At 33.6% G+C, this 18,954-nt stretch overlaps 2 protein-coding genes across 2 annotated transcripts; both read left to right on the top strand.

The window, feature by feature from the left end:
• Positions 1–13,022: 13,022 nt before the first annotated feature.
• On the top strand, positions 13,023–14,917 carry LOC132268669 (probable (S)-N-methylcoclaurine 3'-hydroxylase isozyme 2). The gene is made up of 2 exons (XM_059769478.1): positions 13,023–13,922; positions 14,135–14,917. Exons 1-2 carry the CDS (start codon positions 13,884–13,886, stop codon positions 14,738–14,740), a joined length of 645 nt encoding a protein of 214 aa, XP_059625461.1. The 5' UTR covers positions 13,023–13,883; the 3' UTR covers positions 14,741–14,917.
• LOC132270380 (probable (S)-N-methylcoclaurine 3'-hydroxylase isozyme 2) lies at positions 13,027–13,823 on the top strand. Its single transcript, XM_059771555.1, has 2 exons — positions 13,027–13,724; positions 13,820–13,823. The coding sequence occupies exons 1-2, from the start codon at positions 13,027–13,029 to the stop codon at positions 13,821–13,823; spliced, it is 702 nt and encodes a 233-aa protein (XP_059627538.1).
• Positions 14,918–18,954: the final 4,037 nt, after the last annotated feature.

The following is an 18,954-nucleotide window of genomic DNA, read 5'->3' as shown; positions in this document are numbered from 1 at the left end:
CCTCACCTTCTTGTAGACATCATCCTACTAAACCCTACCAAACAAGGCTTAACTCCCACCAAAAGACATCTCCAACCAACCTATAAAGATGAAAATCAGAAATAAGGGAATCAAGGAGCAAGTGGGCTAAAGTGATGGATCCCAGAGAGCATTCTGCCCAAAGTTTGAGCGCTCGAAGTAAGCCCTTTGAGCGCTCGAAGTTCCATTAGCTTGCTCTCTTCTCTTGATCTGCTTTGCACTACTTTGGTAAAATAGCTATAACTTTCTGCTCCAAACTCCAAATGATTAACCATTTGAAGATTTGGAAAGCTAATTCAAAGCTCTAAATATGCCATGTTTTAATGGAAGTCCAGTTATTAAGTTTGTTAGGTAAAAAATGGCAAGCAAAGTCAAACTCCACTGCTGCCAGAACCTTAGCTTTGAGCACATTGTTATTCAAAGATTCAACAAAACATCATTTTTGCTCCTTTTTGGCCAATGAACCTGAAAATATATAAAAATATGCAAATGAAGATAATCTACATAAAATAATCAAATAATGGACTTACTAATGCGATTTAGGGCGTTTGAATATGCAATATTCGGCACTTATTAATATCAAAGCTTACAGAGTCGTTGCCGGTCATTCATAGCAAGCCGAGAGCTTAAATGGTGAAGTTTAAAGCAATTCAAGCCCTATAGCTCGAGCCCAAGTGTTGAGGCTCGAGCATCACAACAAAGAAGAGAATAAAAGTTAACAAGGCCCAAAAGCTCGAGCCTTGAACCTTGGTGCTCGAGCCCTAATTTAGGGTGCTCGAGCCTTACCTAAGGGTGCTCGAGCCTGACCCTCAAGCTCGAGCATGAGGCATCGGAAATTAAAGAGTTGATTTTAATTAGAAGGCAATGCTCCCAGGTCTCGTGCCTTACCTCCAGGATCAAGCACCATCCACTGATGCTTGAGCCTTAAGCCTTAAATGCTCGAGCCTGGTACCTAGTGCTCGAGCCTATGAAGTTTGGATCGAGCAATGTTAAAAGTGATGAACCCCAAAAATATTCTAAGTGTTAAAGAAAAAGATGTTCCGGAAAATAGTTGAAGAAATTTAGCTAAGTGTCAAAGTGAAGATTGAGCACCAATTCTAGAAGCTCGAGCATCAATCCAGAGAAGCTCGAGCCTTGTTCCTAAAGCTCGAGCCTGAACCTTAAAGCTCGAGCCTTTGTTCCTAAAGCTCGAGCCTTCCATGACATGTCAAATTTAAAGTACGGGATTGCTCTCTTTATCAGCCGTATCCCATCCCAGATGGGCTAGAAGACCTAAAAGCCCACCAGATCCTTATTTTCTTTTATAAAAGAAGGCGTAAGCCTTGATAGAAGAGGTCCAAAATTTCAATTCCTTTTTACGGTATTATTCAAAATGCTAATAGCGTGGTGGCTTTTGGGGTTCTTACAACCTTGAAAGTGAAGATCCTGAGAAGAGAAGTGCCATTCGTGACTATGGAGACAACTCCAACACAGATGATATCCAACCTCGTCATGAGTAGCTAATTCCTCCCTCTTAGGGCACTGATGTAACCTAATCTGATATTATGGTTGGATTGTTTTAACTTTAGGATTTTATTTTAATATAATGTTTTCTTGATTATATAACTATGAGCACTTAAGACAACTCAAGTGATTTTTATGCTTTAGTAGAATATAAACTGTTATTCCCTTGTCATGAGTAGCTAATTCCTCCCTCTCTTAGGGCACTGATGTAACCCAATCTGATATTATGGTTTGATTGTTTTAACTCTAGGATTTTATTTTAATATGATGTTTTCTTGATTATATAACTATGAGCACTTGAGACAACTCAAGTGGTTTTTATGCTTTAGTAAAATATAAACTGTTATTCCCTTGTCTTAGATGTGATAGTTTATGTTCTATTCCCAACCTATCTTGTTGAACGGTATTTGGTGGAGCCCTGCCGGACACAAGAATAGAGGTCATATAATGGTACTCTAATGTTTTTTGCAAAAGAAGGTTTTCATAGTCTATGCTTAGGAAAGGTGGATTGTTTACAAAGTAGTTAGAGTAGGTAGGTGGATAGTCTTCGCTAACCGCAGACATGTTATAGTTAACTAATTTTGTAAAACATCTTTCTTTAAACTCCGAATTGAACGAATGTTAGTGAGTTCAATTCATTTGAAAACATAATTGGTTAAATTCCCAGAGTTGATTCAATTGACCATAGTATAATGATTGTGGTGAAGTCAAAGCCCTAAGATCTCTCTCTCTGATCATTTAATTTAGTTTAATGCGCTCTAGTTAAATATTTTGTTTTAATTTTAATTTGTTAAATCGTGAACAAACTTTCTAACCAAGTTACCTGTAAACCATTAGGACTAAAATAAAGACTAATGCAAATCTCATCTCCCTGTGGGTTCGACATCCTCTTTACGTAGAGCTATCCTACACGGAATCATTCTATTGCGAGATACAACAGTCATGGAATAGCCGGAGCTTCCCAATGCTCCATTCCAGCTCTCAATTTTGCATTCTCTCTTCTCAGAGCTTCGATCATACTCATCAAGCTTCGTCTGCTGGCCATCTCTAGTGGATTAGAATTCTCACCTCCTATCATCGTTCCTGATCAAAGCAGAGTCATCAACCGTGAATTCTTGATCGGATCTGACCGCTGCTAATGAAAACGCACTAGATCTGGCCTCAAACTAGCTGAATTCCAATCTCTTTCCGCCGGATCTGATCTATAATCTGTTGATTCTATTCTTGCCGTGAACTTGTCAAATCTGATCTTGGTAAACAGATCGAGATTTTTCAGATTTGATTCCAATCTCCAAAGTTCGACTAGAACCAAGTCTTTATAAGATAGAATATAATCTCGTTGACCTCAATCCAGCTTCCAGAGATCAAACTTCTTCTTCACAAATCAGTCTTGATTAAATCAATCTTGATCGAACGCGAATTAACCTTCATCGTTCTCATGGACGGCGCCATTGAAGATGCAAGAAATTCTTGCTCTCAATTTAGAAAGAGTAATTCTACACTTCAAAGATTTTTCAACCCCTTTTCCCTCTATTTTCAGTCTATTTATAGACTGTTACAGATCTTCTAGAAGCTTCCTAACTATGTCCTTGCACTAGGCTGTTCTTCTGGGCTTTTCTTAGTTATGGGCTCAACTCTTTTATCTTAAATCAGGCTTCCAACATAATTTCCCCGTCCTGGGCTTTACTAGTAAAGACTTGGGTGCTGTTTGATAAAACTGAAAATTAAGCACTGAAAGTTTGAAATACTGAATTTTAAGCGCTGAAACTTTAAGCACTGAATATATTAATTTGAAAACCTGTTTGATTACATCTTAATTTTAAGTGCTGAATTCATTAAGATTGTTTGTTATATACAAAGGCTGAAGTCTGAAAGTCATACATATTATATTTTTGCCCTCAATATCTGATACTCATAACAATTTTATATTTATAACACAAAAATAGTAATAAAACAACCACATTCACTCAATGAAATAAATAAATTTATGGATTTTGTATTACATAATATTTAAAATATATGAGTTTTGGATTGAATAATAGTTAGGTGGGGTATTGAAAAGGGTGTTACAAAGATTAAGGAAAATACTTGAAAAAGAATTCTTATTTAGGAATAAAATTCTATTATATAAATATTTGATGAAAAATTTAAATCTATTGGTTTTGGATTACATAATATTTATGTAGGTATGGTGTTACAGAAATTAAAGAAAGTAAAATTTAAAATATATGTATTTTGAATTACATAATATTTATGTAGGGTATTAAAAAATGTGTTACAAAAATTAAGGAAAGTGAAAAAGAATTCTTATCTAGGAATATAATTCTATTATATATTTTCAGGGACTTGTGGGATTAGTCGAGGTGCGCGCAAGCGGGCCCGGACACCCACGATTAATAAAAAATAAAAATAAAAAATTAATTCAATTATATAAATAATTAATAAAAATTTAAAATATATAGGTTTTGGATATCAAAAAGAATATTACAAAAGATTAAAGAAAGTAAAATTTAAAATATATGGGTTTTGGACTACGTGGTAGAGTATTGAAAAGAGTGTTAGGAAAGTATGTGAAAGACAATTCTTCTCTGACAATAGAATTCTATTATATAAATAATTACATAATATTTTTGTAGGGTATAAAAATGATGTGGGTATAAAAATAGTGTTAAAAATATTAAAGAAAGTATGTGAAATTGAATAAAATTCTATTCTATAAATAAATGGTAACCACAAGGCTATATACGTGTTTAAAAATTAAAATATATTAGGTAAAATTATGTTTTTTTTATTTTTTTGGAATTTGTTACATGTAATTCATTTTCATTAGAAAAATCGCAGAGAGAAACCCGAAAAGAAATAACACAATTATATAAGGGTAAAATAGTTATTAAAAAGTTATTTTTTAAACCCAACCACTTACCGTGTTCTGCGATAAGCGATAAGTGACCTTCCTTGCACTTAAAATTTTGGCGTCTTTTAAACGGTACTTACCATGTTAAGCGGTATCCTAAAATTTTATCAAACAAACTTATTTGAAAAAAATCACTTACCGTGTTCTACATTCAGCGCTGAATTAGGAAATCAAATAGGCCTTTGGTCCAGAGCGGTTGCTTTGGCCTGACCCGCTCTTATCAATCTGGATCATACTCGGCCCAGGTCATTTTTGGTATCCTCAAAAGCCAATAAGAGGTTTCACTTTATTTATTTATTTATTTATTTTTGTTACAGTCTTATATATACCCTCCATTTACAAGAAATTTGCAGTGAATGTCTATGTCATTGTCAAAGTGAAAGTTATAGGTTGAATTTTACATGGCACTGACTGTAGTTTCATACAAAAGTAATGACTATATTTGAAATAAGGACAATAATGTTCGTGTATTACAGTTAGTAATGACTATATTTTTGTATGAAATTACAATTAGTGTCATTAAATTGAGCCATATATAGCTTTTACTTTGGGAATGACACTCTCTAAATTTCTTGTAAATAATGGTATATTTAATATTGTAACAGAAACAAAAAAAAAGTGTTCCTCAAATTGACTGTTGCTAGACCAAGAAATGACTCTTTTCAAATGGAATGGTGATAGGCTATTAGAGCTGAACCGAGTTGTTCATGAACAGGTTGGGTTCAGTTCATTAAGGGCTCGGTTCGGGTTCGTTCGTTTAGCAAACGAGCTGAGGTTGTGCACAAATTTTAAGCTCATTTAATAAACGAGTTGAGCCTGAACAATGGTAGGCTCAGCTCATTAAGCCCGTGAACAAGCTCGTTTATTAGTCATTTATAAGTTTTTGATCCAACCCAACAAATTTGATCCATTGAACAACATAAGGTCATTTGTAAAACACATGTATATTACCTAAATGAAAAGTAGAACACAAAATGGCCTATATTTCAATTAAAAGATGCAACAGACAAACCCAGTTATGTTAAGTTGGTTAACACAAAACAAACCCTAAATCTTATATCATTGTTTACAATGATACATCATATGCATCACAACCCCATTCGACCTTTCATCTTCCATTCTTCTTTTTGTCTCTCTACAACGATGGGTGACGACCATTCGACTAGCCTCTCCCTGGCCCTTCAATATTTCCAGAGATCGACGGCGCTTTTTTTCTTCTTTTTTTTCTTGTCACTCTTTGCATTGATCAACGATGAGTAGCCTCTCCCTTCACTAGCCCTTCAATTTTTCGTATTCTTCAAAGACAATAAGGGATGAATAATGAAATGAATTGCAAAAAAGGAACAATGCACAGGCTGATGATTATCTCAGACAACCTCACAGTATGCATATGTGTGTGTGTGTGTGTGTGGATATGTGTTCATCTCTTCCTCTTCTTCCGATCCACAAATTGCATGTAAAATTAAAATTAAAAATTTTAAGCAAGAAATGGTGCAAACAAACCCGAACCGAGCCGAGCCAGAGCTCGGCGATATTCTGGCGAGCCCGAGCTTAGCTAGCACCTCCCGAATTCTGGTGAATCGAGCAGAGCATACCTCGGCTCGGCTTGATCGGCTCAATTCATTTGAAGCCCTAATGGCTATGGCGATGGCGATGGCGATGGCGATGGCAATGGCGATGGCCCACTGGGAATTATTACATGGACACGGATTAGGAGAAAGTACATAATAATGTAAGAGTACTTACATTAAAGCATGTCCATTGGCATTTCTAAAATTAAGTTCTCCGGAATTGTATTCCGTTAGAATTTTTCAAGAGCCACGTCAATTTTTTAGACTCTCCAAATTTTAGCTATCACATATATTCCAATGGTGCGTTTCCACTTTTTAAAAATATTAGAGTAATATTTTTTTTTAACTTTTTCCTATCGGCTATATTTTTCTAATGGTTATCATACAAAAAATTAAATAATGTAGTAATTGTTATGGATTATAAAAATTAAAACAATACAATACAATATGAATTTTTTTAGAAAAAATTAAATAATACAATACCATTATTAAAATCAACTAGGAATTAAGAACAATCATATGGGAACTTGAGTTAATCCCATGGGAAGCTTGAGTTATTAGTAGGACCATTTAAAATTTAAAAAGAAAAAAAAAAAAAAATTCACTTTTCTCCATTTTTTTTAAAGTTTTTTTTTTTTTTGGCCCAAAAATGCCTTCTAAGGCATTGATTGTGTCCATCAAACAGTGCCTTATCGGCTCTTTGGTTCAGTTGTGTTGAGGGGGAAAAAAAAAGGCCAGAAAATCTCCAAAAGTTGGTTTATGGAATTTTTTTTCCAGTCAAACACGTCTTTAAATCGGTTTATGTATTACAATGTTTTGGGTCACAACATTAAAAAAAAAAAAAAAAAAAATTAATAAAATAAATGGGCCCATGATCGCCATTTGGGTCGTCGTTTTTGATGATCCATTCCCCGATTCAAAGTTCGTAACCCACTTTTGGCAATCCACAATAGGGCAGGCTGGGTCACCAAAATGGGCCAAAATTGCCTGATTGGGCTGCCCTAGAGATGCTCTTACATGTGATACTTCTAGCCTATGAATACTCTTTGAAACTTTCAATTTATCTAGATAATGGAGAATTAAAAAGTTTTAAAAAAGAAAATGTAATTATGCATTAATCGAGACATCACATACTAAATACCGGAGGTGTCATATATTTTCTCCTCCAATTAGTGATTCGGAAAAATCATAAATTGACACACAAGCAAACACTAGTTTATGTTTTAATTAGTGATCAACGAAATAAAATACTTCGAACCCAATTATTATCTGACGAAGGGAGTAATAATTTCTCATAGTCCACCCACCCCCAACGCTGAAGCCACCATGAAAATAATAACAATAATAAATAATTTAAAGGGGCAGGCCAATCTTTTTAAGCCAATTCCACCATATTTGATTTTTCATCAATTAAGTGACCCACGTGTATCAAAGAGTTGGCATTGGTTCATTCTCGCGCTCACCGTGTGCTAGAATTAGTAAGGTAACGACCTGAATACCATCATATTCTAGATTTGAATTCGTACATCTTTATTATATAATTTGACATAAAATGTTATTTGTAATGTAGAGTTAGAGTAGGTAGCCGGAGGTTTACTTGGTAACTACAAATTCAAAAGGCAGGTGGTTGCGAGAGTTTCCATATTAAAAAAATAATAATAAAAAAAAAAAACCTTATTTTCTTTTATTTTATTTTACAGGGACAACGACACAATACAACACGAATACATTGACACGTTAAAATTTTGAAAACTAAGACATTAATATGTTTTGGACATGACTTATGTATAATTATAAATTTTTATTTATTTACAAATATATATATTTTTTTAACACCAACAAACGAATCATGACATTCAAGATTAGAAAAAGATACAGTCGAAAAGCAAAACATCAAACAACCACTAGGGACAGATTTAGTAAATGTTGTATTGAGTAATAGTATTATAAAATTTTAATTCATTTCTAATTTTTATACTAAGTGTTGTAATGACTTTCATATCATATGTATAATTATTGCACTACTTTGTCGTACTAATGTTTTTATTTTAAATGACCAAATATCATTTAATACTTTGTGATCATACGTGTATAATGCCAATTTTTGTTAAAGAAAAAAATTAAACATTTTAGAATGTCGGCCTAAGAATTCAAGAAGTGTTAAAAAAGTGTCTCAAAGAGTTCAAAAAGTGTACAAAATAATAAAAATTTAACTTTATTTACGAATAAATAGTATATGAAGTGTTGAATATGTGTTGGAAGAGCATTGAACAAGTGTCTATGTCCAATAAGAACACAATTCAAATAAGGCTGTTTCGTAGAAGTTTACATGCTTCACAACTCTCATCCTACTGTCCTTTCCCACATTCAAGCCGCCCTACTCTCCTTCCTCACATTCAAGCCGACAGATCAATCCATTTTAGTAAATTCCACCATTAGCATTTAATGATTCAAAAATAAGTAATTGAGATTATTTGACTTTTCGTCAATTAAATGACCCATATGTAAGCCATGGTGACGTTGCAATTCAGTTGCAGTGTTAATTAGTGATTACTTCCTCTGCTTGTTTCATAATAGTTGGAACCTAATTATTGATGAAGAGAGTAATAATTTTTCATAGCCTACATTGAAGCCGCCATGAAAATAATAACATTAAATAAATAATTTAAAGGGGCAGGTGAATCTTTTTAAGCCAATTCCACCATATTTGACTTTTCAACACTTAAGCGACCCACATGTATCAAAGAGTTGGTGATGGTTCAGTTCTGTTCCAACATCAACGGTCAAACAACACTAGCACGAGAGAGACCAATCTCTTCTTTTCTCGTCCCCACAAGTTGCTTGAGTTGGTAAGATAACTGGACACCATTATATTTTATATTTGAATTTGTACATCTGAGCATCTCTATTATATAATTTGACATAAAATGTTATTTATATTATAGGAATGAGTAGGCGGATGTTTACTTGGTGACTACAAGTTCAAATGATGGGTAATTACGAGAAATTCTATGTCATAATTCGTAATTACCTATTTTTTGAATTTGTAGTAACCAAGTAAACCTTATATATATTCTCGCATTTTATGTTGCACTGACATCAACACAATACAATATGAATACATTAACACATTAAAATTTTAAAAACAAGGACAAGAATATGTTTTGGACACGACTTATGTATAATTCTAAGTTTATATATATATTTAACACCAACCAACAAACGAATTATATCATTCAAGATTAAAAAAGATAGGGTCGAGAAGCAAAGCATCAAACAACCACTAGGGACAGATTAAGTAAGTGTTGTATTGAGTAATAATATTATAAAATTTTAATTCATTTCTAATTTTTATATTAAGTATTGTAATGACTTTCATATCATATATATACATATAATTATTTCATTACTTTATCATACTAATATTTTTATCTTAAATGAACAAATATTATTTAATACTTTATTTATAATCATATATGTATAATGTCAATTTTTGTTAAAGAAAAAAATTAAACATTTTAAAATGTGTTCACATTATTTTCAATATTACCAGATAGATTTGTGTTAAAGATGTTTGAAAATGTCGGCCTAAGAAGTGTTAAAAAAAGTGTCCCAAATAGTTCAAAAAGTGTACTTAAAAATTTATCTTTATTTACTAATAAATAGTATATGAAGTGTCAAATATATTTTTGAAGAGTATCCAACATGTGCGGATGTCGAATAAAAACAAAAATGCAAATAAAGCTGTTTTGTAGAAGTTTACATGCTTCATAACTCTCATCCTACCGTCCTTCCTCACATTCAAGCAGCCCTACTCTCCTGCCTCACATTCAAGCCGACAGATCAATCCATTTTAGTAAATTCCACCATAAGCCAACAGATCAATCCATTTTAATTGAGATTATTTGACTTTTCATCAATTAAATGACCCATATGTAAGCCATGGTGACGTTGCAATTCAGTTGCAGTGTTATGAAGAACATCGTGGATCTAATAACACTACTCACTAGCAATGGGTTCATGAATTTTTGTTAAACACGAAAATTTTTCTCTCTCTCTCTTGAACGCATATAAGGTAGATTATACATGTAAATGTAATTACAAATGTAGAAATAATATCTTTAAAAGTAAGGCTAAAAAAGTTTAAGGTGAATTTTTTTATGAGTTTCAAGGAGATAAGATATATATATTTATTTCCAAAATCACTAATTTAAAGACAATTAATAAGTGTCAAAAATTTTGGGAGGGTCCAACTGAATTTTTTTTATTAGTTTTAGGAATACAATTTTGAAAAATGATTATTTTAAAGGGTTATAAAAAAAAAATTTTAAATTTGTTTGTGAGGCATTGTCTCCTCGATCTCTGGACTTGTTTATGTGACGAGGTATAATTAATTAATAATACGAATTATATAGAATCTTTCGATAAATTGGTACTATGGTAAAAGTTATATGTAACTTATTTTTTTTAGTGAGAATTTTCGCAACTACCCATCATTTAAACTCTCAGATATAATTGTAGTACTTAGCAACTCTCCTCCCACCAACTCTGTTGACGCCATAGGTAAAGATAAGGGTGAAAAGTACACTTACGTGTACCTTATTGTTATTGTGCAGTGCTTATAACTTTCCCAAGACAAATCCCTGTCATCCTAGTCGTGCTTAACGACTTTTCCAAGACAAATAACGTGCTTAATGACTTTTCCAAGACTCCAAATGTCCTCCCAAAATAAGCAGGAATACTCTTAGTGGGACAAATTAAGAGTTTGGGATTAGAAAATATGTTTCATAATAAATAAAGAGCAAATAATGCCCAGTAAAGTTAAAAAGATTTATATTTAGCATGAATTGACTAATGAGATAAAATAAGTCTAACAATTCTACTAACTCTTTGTGGAAATATCATTATTCACCATTTAAATATTCAAATAAAATAATTGAGATAATTTGACTTTTCAACAATTTAGTTATCTAGAGGGGCCAAGTGCAAGAAACACTGTATAATATGCTTACAATACATATCACACTCCTCCTACAGAACACTCTTGAAACCTTTATTTGGTACAAATAGGTTTCTCCTGACACATTTAAGTTATAGTTTAATTAAATTGCTTTTATATACACATTTTACATATTATTTAAAAATATATCATTTTATGAAATGACGAAAATAGTTAATTAGCATATGAAGGGTATGATACTTACTGTAAACATACTATAGGGGCCTTTTTTTGTACTTTATAAACTATTATTGTTTTGACTCTTTTGATCTTAAAAGTTAGATTTAATTGGGAATGTAATTTTATTGCAATTTGAATAATATAATAACAGTAGGTAATGGAACCTCAAATATTTTTTTTTTTCCAATAACTGTAGGTAATGGAACACTCAAATATTTGTGAAAATTTATCGCAAATTCTAAAGTGAAAAAAATTAAATGCATATTGTTTATATAATGAATAAATATTTTTAAATTAACTTTTTTAATTATATATTTAGTTATTAATAATAACTATATTAAAATTTAATTAGGAATATATATATATTTTTATAATTATAAAAAATAACTGAGGTTTTCATTTCACATGATATACTACATTAATTTGAAACTTGCGACAACAATATGGTTTTTTTTTTTTTTTTTTTTTTTTTTTTTTTTAGAGAAAATACAGAGGGATAATATACTGTTATCGAAAATATATAGAGAGAAATTATATTTTCGAAAAGGTGAGATAAAATTCTTAAAAGTGAGTTGTTATATATTTAATGTGCACATAACACCGATATACTAAGATGAACAATATTTGTCTTAGGCCGTATAAGAAGAAACTTCCTTCTTATGATGAGGTGACCCAATAAAATATTAACAGGTGTTTAAATTTTAAAAGAAAAAAATAATAAAGACTACAGGCAATAAAAACTTTAAGAAGTATCTATAGGCTATTCAATCGGCTCCTCCTGAAAGCCACCGGCGTACGAGTTCCATGGTATCGTTCCAAATTCCGACTCAGTGTCACAGATCTGGGGTTGAACCCATTGTCGGAGCCGTAAAACGACACAACTGAAGATGAACACGAGCGATACATTAGCCCACCACCACCACTGTCCATAAAAGACGATATCGATGTAGAGGAATACGGACTCGAAGGCTATCAACGGTGGAATGGTGAACTATTTGTCCTGATATGAAGACGTTGCCATTGATCAATTCAACTCACAACTCATATGGTTTAATTCACTAAAGCGCAAAACATTATTTGATTTTAGATTCAAAACACAGAAGTAATATATATCACTACGTGAGAGAAGGAAAGAAGGAATGATCAGTTTCTATTCCCTGTGGTCATCATTTTTTTTCTTTTAAAATTTTAACACTTGTTAATATTTTATTGACTATCTCATCATAAGAAGAGGATTACTTCTTATACGGCCTAAAACAAGTATTATTCGACTAAGATTATTAGTATTAAAGGGTAGTTTTGTACAATTTTAAAAGAAGAAATATATTTTTAAACACTTTTTGAGTACTGCGTGGAGTATACGTTAGGTTGTTTCCACGTTGCAATTCAATTGCAGTGTTATCAAGAACATCACGGCTCCAACAAACTAGCATTAACAACACTAGCAGTAGGAGGGTCCGGGACCAGTCTCTTCTTCCCTCTCATCCTACTCTCCTTCCTCATATTCAGGCCGCCATAAATATAATAACAATAAATAAATAATTTAAAGGCACAAATCAGTCCTTTTCAGTCAATTCCGCCATAAGCATTTGATTATTCAAACATACTACCTGAAGTACTGTAATTTCACTTTTCGTCAATTAAGTGACGTATAAATCAAAGCCACGGTGATTCGGTTGCAGTGTTATCTAGAGCATCATGGATCTAATAAAACATTTAATTAATTATATAAACATATAATTGAGACTATTTGACTTTAATGAATTGTGTGACCCCACATATCACGTATATATAGCCATGGAGATGGTGCATTCAGTTGCAGTACTGATAACAAGATCATCATGGATCTAACAACACTAGCAATAGGAGACACCAATCTCCTCTTCCCTCTCATCCTACTCCCCTTCCTCCTCACCTTTCTCATCTTGAAGAGCATTAAGGCAGCACCCAAAGGACCACCACTTCCACCAGGTCCCTATTCATGGCCCATCATAGGCAACCTTTTCCAAATGGGTAAAAGCCCCCATGTAACACTGGCCAAGCTAGCCAAAGTTCATGGCCCGCTCATGTCTCTCCGGTACGGTGCACAGCTCGTCGTGGTCGGGTCCTCCCCGGAAGCCGCTGCAGAAATCCTCAAGATCAATGACCGTGCACTTTCAGGACGGATGGTGCCAAATTCATATCAAATAAAGGGCTCAAAACTTCACAACTTAAATCTTGTATATAGCAATCAGTGCGACGATGACTGGAGGGTGGTGCGGAACCTTTACCGGACGGAGCTCTTTTCGAGCAAAGTGATGCAGTCCCAAGTTGAAGTGAGAGAGAAGAAAGTGATGGAGTTGGTGAAATATTTGGGCGGGAAAACTGGCCAAATAGTGAAGATAAAAGAGATAGGATTAGTGTGTGCTCTAAATATCTTGAGTAATGCATTTTTTTCAACTGATTTAACAGACTTTGAGGGTAAGGGTTTGGGTGAGGGCATGTTCCAATACGTTAGGACATTTGCTGAGTTGGGTGGTGTGCCACAATTATCAGACTTGTATCCCATTTTGAGTGGATGGGATGTGCAAAGCTTTTATAAGAAGTCGATGGATATCTTAGATAGAATGTATGCTGTTTGGTTTGATACTGTAGATGAAAGAAGGAAAAAAGGAATTGACGTTTCAGGTAGACGTGATTTCCTGGATGCTTGGTTGGAATGGGGTTAACCACTGAACAGATCAATCCATTGTTTTTGGTAACTCTCTCTCTCTTTCTCCCTTAGAAAAACATAGATAAATATTTTTATGCATCTATATATATATGTATATATATATGTTGAAGCAATTTGTGCTTGCAATTGTAATATGTATACGTGTGACCATACATGCACACACTCATAGCAGAGACGTGCATGTACTATGTTTTGGCTTATTTATTAATTAAACGAACAAATTCATTCTTCTGTAGGAGCTATTTGCTGCTGGTATAGAATCTTCAAGTGCAACGACTGAATGGACGCTTACAGAACTTCTTCGAAATGAAGAGGCCATGGAGAAACTTCGCAATGAACTCACAGAAGTGATCGGTAAAAACACAATCAGAGAATCAAATTTGCCCGACCTACCTTACCTTGAAGCATGTGTTAAGGAGATATTAAGGTTGCATCCTCCCGCACCACTGTTCATACCTCACCGCGCTGTAGAAACATGCGAGGTGATGGGCTACACCATTCCCAAGGACAGTCAAGTGCTGGTGAACATGTGGGCAATTGCCAGAGACCCCATTGTGTGGGACGATCCATTGAGCTTTAAACCAGAGAGATTCCTCAAGTCGGGGTATGACTACAAGGGGATCAATTTCGAATACGTACCATTTGGTTCAGGGAGGAGGATGTGTCCGGGAGCACCTCTGGCTTCTAGGGTAATTCCCCTAATGGTAGCTTCTTTAGTCCACCACTTCGATTGGATTCTTCCGGGCAACATCAAAGCTTCGGAGATTGACATGAATGAGATCTTTGATTTCACCATGCTAAAGAAAGAACCACTGTGCCTTATTCCTGAGATACGAAAATAGTTGAAGGCTCGTCAAGAATCCTGATTTTGTAATGATTATGATTTGTACGTACCAATAGTTGGTCGTCAAGTACTTATGTTTTGTTCCAGGATTATGTGTTAGCTAATGAATAAACAAGCAACTTATTTTCATTTCATCTGTGATTTCTCATGTCAATAACAAAATTGTAGACATAAACAAGCAAGTTATTTTCAGATTTGTTTGCTATAAGCTGTCAAGAATGAGACATTTATAGTTTGACAATAATTTAAAGCGTTAAAGGCAACTATTCTTGTGTGATTGAAATAATAATACGAGTAACAACGCCAATGATCGATCTCCATTGTGAGTACCTTCATTAATGTTAAAATAATATTGTAATGTACCGTTTGTCTTTGTTCTAAATATGCCGTCTTGTTTAGTCTTTTTGTTTGTCGCTTATGTGCAAAAACTTGTTTAATTTGGAAATGTCAACATGCCATTGTTGAGTTTTTATTTAAATATCGAGCACGATATGCAATTGTACAAGTCTTGGTTGAGTGTACATACATGACACATCTAGATTTAAGAATCTCAACTTGTTACATGTTGAACGACAAATACATGTATTAATATATGGATGTATATATAATTGATTTATATTTATACTTATTGATAATCACACACCATTATCAGTACACGACTGAATGACAAAATTGGAAATTTTTATTACTTTATTATATTTAGGTCATTCATTGATATAAAGGAATGAATTGTTTATTAGAATATGAATTTATTCATTAATTCTTTTTTTAAAATTTTTTATTGAGATAGGTATTGGATGATATTATTGTTGGGAAACGTGCAAGTTTTTAAAATTTTTTTGAGGGATTTACGATCATAGATCTTGATTCATCACATAGAGACAAGTTTTATGCAAAGATAAATAAAAGATGATGCATAATTCAATAAACAGATTGAATACTTACATCAAAGGTCTGAGTAAACCTTTTGAACTTTCCTCTAAAGTGAATATTCTCACTTATTGTAGATCCCTTTAGTAAGATTATTTCTCATTCTTTTTGATTATTATCTTCCCTTTAGGAATCACCAATATGCCTTGATGAATGACCTTGGAATCTATGCTGGTGGTAGCTTCCTTTAGAAGAGAAAACAAAACCCTAAAATCTAGAGAGAGAAAGTGTATTCCTTTTTCTTGTTCTCAAAGTCACCCCTAAAATATACATGAACTCATGTATATATAAGCAAAATAAAAATAAAAATAAGGAAATAATAAATCATTCTCCATCTCTAATTCAACTTTCTCAATTCTAACATGACTCCAATATCAACTTGGGCTATTGGTGAGAATCCTTTTGGGCTTACTATTTTCTTGGCTCCTATAAATTAATAATTGGTCCGGTCCATTAAACCATGGACCCAATTCAATTAATTCATAAATTAATTTCTACTCCACTAAAAGAAATTAATTGCACTCCAATTAAATAGTAAAAAACCTCTAAGTCAATGTTGCACTTTGACCCCTCTATGCTTAATTATTTATCGGATAATTAAAGTCATCAATCCGACAACATAATTAATATAATTATTTTGTTACCTTTGATTATTTTCGACTCGATCACAATAAAATATTTATTTGACAAAAAATAATAATAATTTATTAAATAAATATATATAGAAAACATTTGTCTAAAGCATACGAAGGTCTTCGAATTTAATTTGTGATCAACCATAATCAAAACAAAATAAATACAAATAGCACTGATGCAAATATTGAGAATATAGACCTCGAATTATTAATTACATAACTACCCAAAGTGTCGATCTAAGGATCCCAAGGTATCCGCCGAACAAATCAAAGTAATTATTAATTAATAAAAGAGTCTATACTTCTCTCATGCTTGAGAGTCAAAAGCCATGACTGTGATAGAGAGCAATTGCATACGACAGCTCTCGCAATATATTTCAATCTATCGTGGACTCGGTTTAAGTCTTAACTAATTAAATGTCCATCCATAATTACCGACTTTAAACCATTTATGATTACTAATTTATAACATAGTATTAATTGCCATTACATACATATATAAATATATTTTGTAATCAAGTGGACACAATCAATTCCATAATGAATCGAAAAATAATACATTCCATTCACCAATTGTAGAATGCTTTAATAATAATATCCAGATAAGAAACCATGAGTTTTACAATCCAAAATTAGAATTTGCTATGTTAGGGCACACATATCCTAACAGCTCCCACTTGCACTTATAGCTAATTCGAATCACATCTAACTCCCATGTTCTCCATATGACGATCAAACATCTTGATCGGTAAAGCCTTTGTGAATGGATCAGCAAGGTTATGTTCCGATGCAATCTTGGCCATAAGTATATCTCATCGCTTTACTATATCACGAACCACATGACGTTTCCTCTGAATGTGTCTTGTTCCTTTATGAAATTTTGGGTCCTTGGTTTGGGCTATAGCTACACTATTGTCGCAATGAAGCGTCATAGGCCGATCTAGGTGCTCCACAACCTCCAGTTCAATTAGAAAGTTTCTCAACCAAACAGCTTCTTTTGCTGCCTCAGAGGCTGCAATGTATTCTGCTTCCATGGTTGAGTCAGCAGTGCAACCCTACTTGACACTCTTCCAACTAACTGCCCCTCCATTGAACTTAAACACATATCCAGATGTAAATCTCCTGGCATCTGGATCTGATTGAAAATCAGAATCCGTATATCCGACTGGAACCAGATCATCACCTCCATAAATGAGCATTAGATTCTTAGTTCTTCTAAGGTATTTTAAGATATTCTTCACAGCTGACCAATGATTGATGAGCACTGAAAAGTGCACATTTAAACCCGTTAAGCTTAAGCATTCTAGTACCTTTATCTATCTTACTTTGCCGTTTTAGACTTATTACGTGTTATTTATATTTTCAGGCACTAATCCCAAAATTGAGCTAACTCAGCCAAATAAGAGCTTAATTGAAGCAATCTTGAGATAAACCAAAGGAGGGAGCAAAGTGGAGAAAGAAAGGAGCAAAAAAGAATTAAGTTGTGCAGTTGAAAAGTTCGATCGATCCAACTTAGAGTTCGATCGATAGAACATCTATGATCGATCACAGTACTTCTCGATAGATCCAACCTTGGCCTTTGCTGAAATTCCAAGTTCGATCGATCCAACATCACCTTCGATCGATCGAACCCTATTTTGTCCTATTCAAATGATTGATCTTATCCACAGCTGTACGCCTATCAACCACTTTTGTCCTTTTCCCCATAAATATCTTCGAAATATCTCAGCCTTGTCCTTATCCGGAGGAGTCAGACCACTTCGATCGATCCAAGATGCAGTTCGATCGATCGAACCCATCTTCGATCGATCCAAGTTAAGGTTCGATCGATCGAACTTCCTCCAGCGAGAAAAAGTTAAAGTCCAGCTCATTTATTCCGTCCTTCACCCAATCATTGGAGAATATGCCTTGCACGACCACAGCTCATCATAGGGTGTATTTGACCTACCTACATAAGGAATATGATACACTTTTTGGAGAGGAGTCTAGAGTCTCTTGTCACACATTGAAAATCATTTTTTTTGGAGGTTATTCTTGGAGAGGAAGAAGGGAGGAAGCTAGAGCAACCTTTGGAGGAGACTTTCATCATCAAGGAGCAGATCTTCACCATGGGTTTAGCCCTTGAGGGTTGAAACTTTATCATCATGAGTGGCTAGACATCCTCTTAGGGCTAGAGTTAGCCCCAAACATGCTTTCTTTACCTAATCTTGTGTAATTTTGAGGGATTAGTGTTGTAATGCATATTTTAATTCTTGAACTTATGAAGATCTTGATTATTCATTGAGTTCTATGGATTAATGCTTCTAATTGATCATTTTCTCTATCTATATGTCTATGTATGCTAGAGTAGATGCTCACCTCTAGATTTAAAGTTATTGATGCATGTCTATGTGTATTAATGCCTTTAATCTTGAGATTGCCAAAATATGAAGTTCTTAATGTAATGCTCTTGTTATGTCTCTAGATGGTTCATACTTATTCCTTGATGGATTGTGTTTCTCTTTTAAGTAGTGTAGTGTTAGTTGGGGAAACAATTCATGCTTGTTCTTTGATGTTCCATGCTTTTGAATGCAAGAAGCATATGCTCTAATATTGCGGTGCAATGGAATTTTGAGCTTAATGAAGGATTAATGATTAGTTATGATAT

This window comes from Cornus florida, unplaced genomic scaffold, assembly GCF_030987335.1.
Source record: "Cornus florida cultivar Cherokee Brave unplaced genomic scaffold, ASM3098733v1 CherokeeBrave_3.0.0_Hap2_Chr08, whole genome shotgun sequence".
In the NCBI taxonomy this organism is placed as follows: domain Eukaryota; kingdom Viridiplantae; phylum Streptophyta; class Magnoliopsida; order Cornales; family Cornaceae; genus Cornus; species Cornus florida.
This window is presented reverse-complemented; position numbering and strand designations above follow the sequence as displayed.

Bases quoted from the DNA above. Each gene is read 5' to 3' on its own strand.
- LOC132270380 (XM_059771555.1), top strand. From the start codon at position 13,027: ATGGATCTAACAACACTAGCAATAGGAGACACCAATCTCCTCTTCCCT.
- LOC132268669 (XM_059769478.1), top strand. From the start codon at position 13,884: ATGGGGTTAACCACTGAACAGATCAATCCATTGTTTTTG. The intron at 13,923-14,134 runs GTAACTCTCTCT...ATTCTTCTGTAG, and splicing joins AGATCAATCCATTGTTTTTG to GAGCTATTTGCTGCTGGTAT.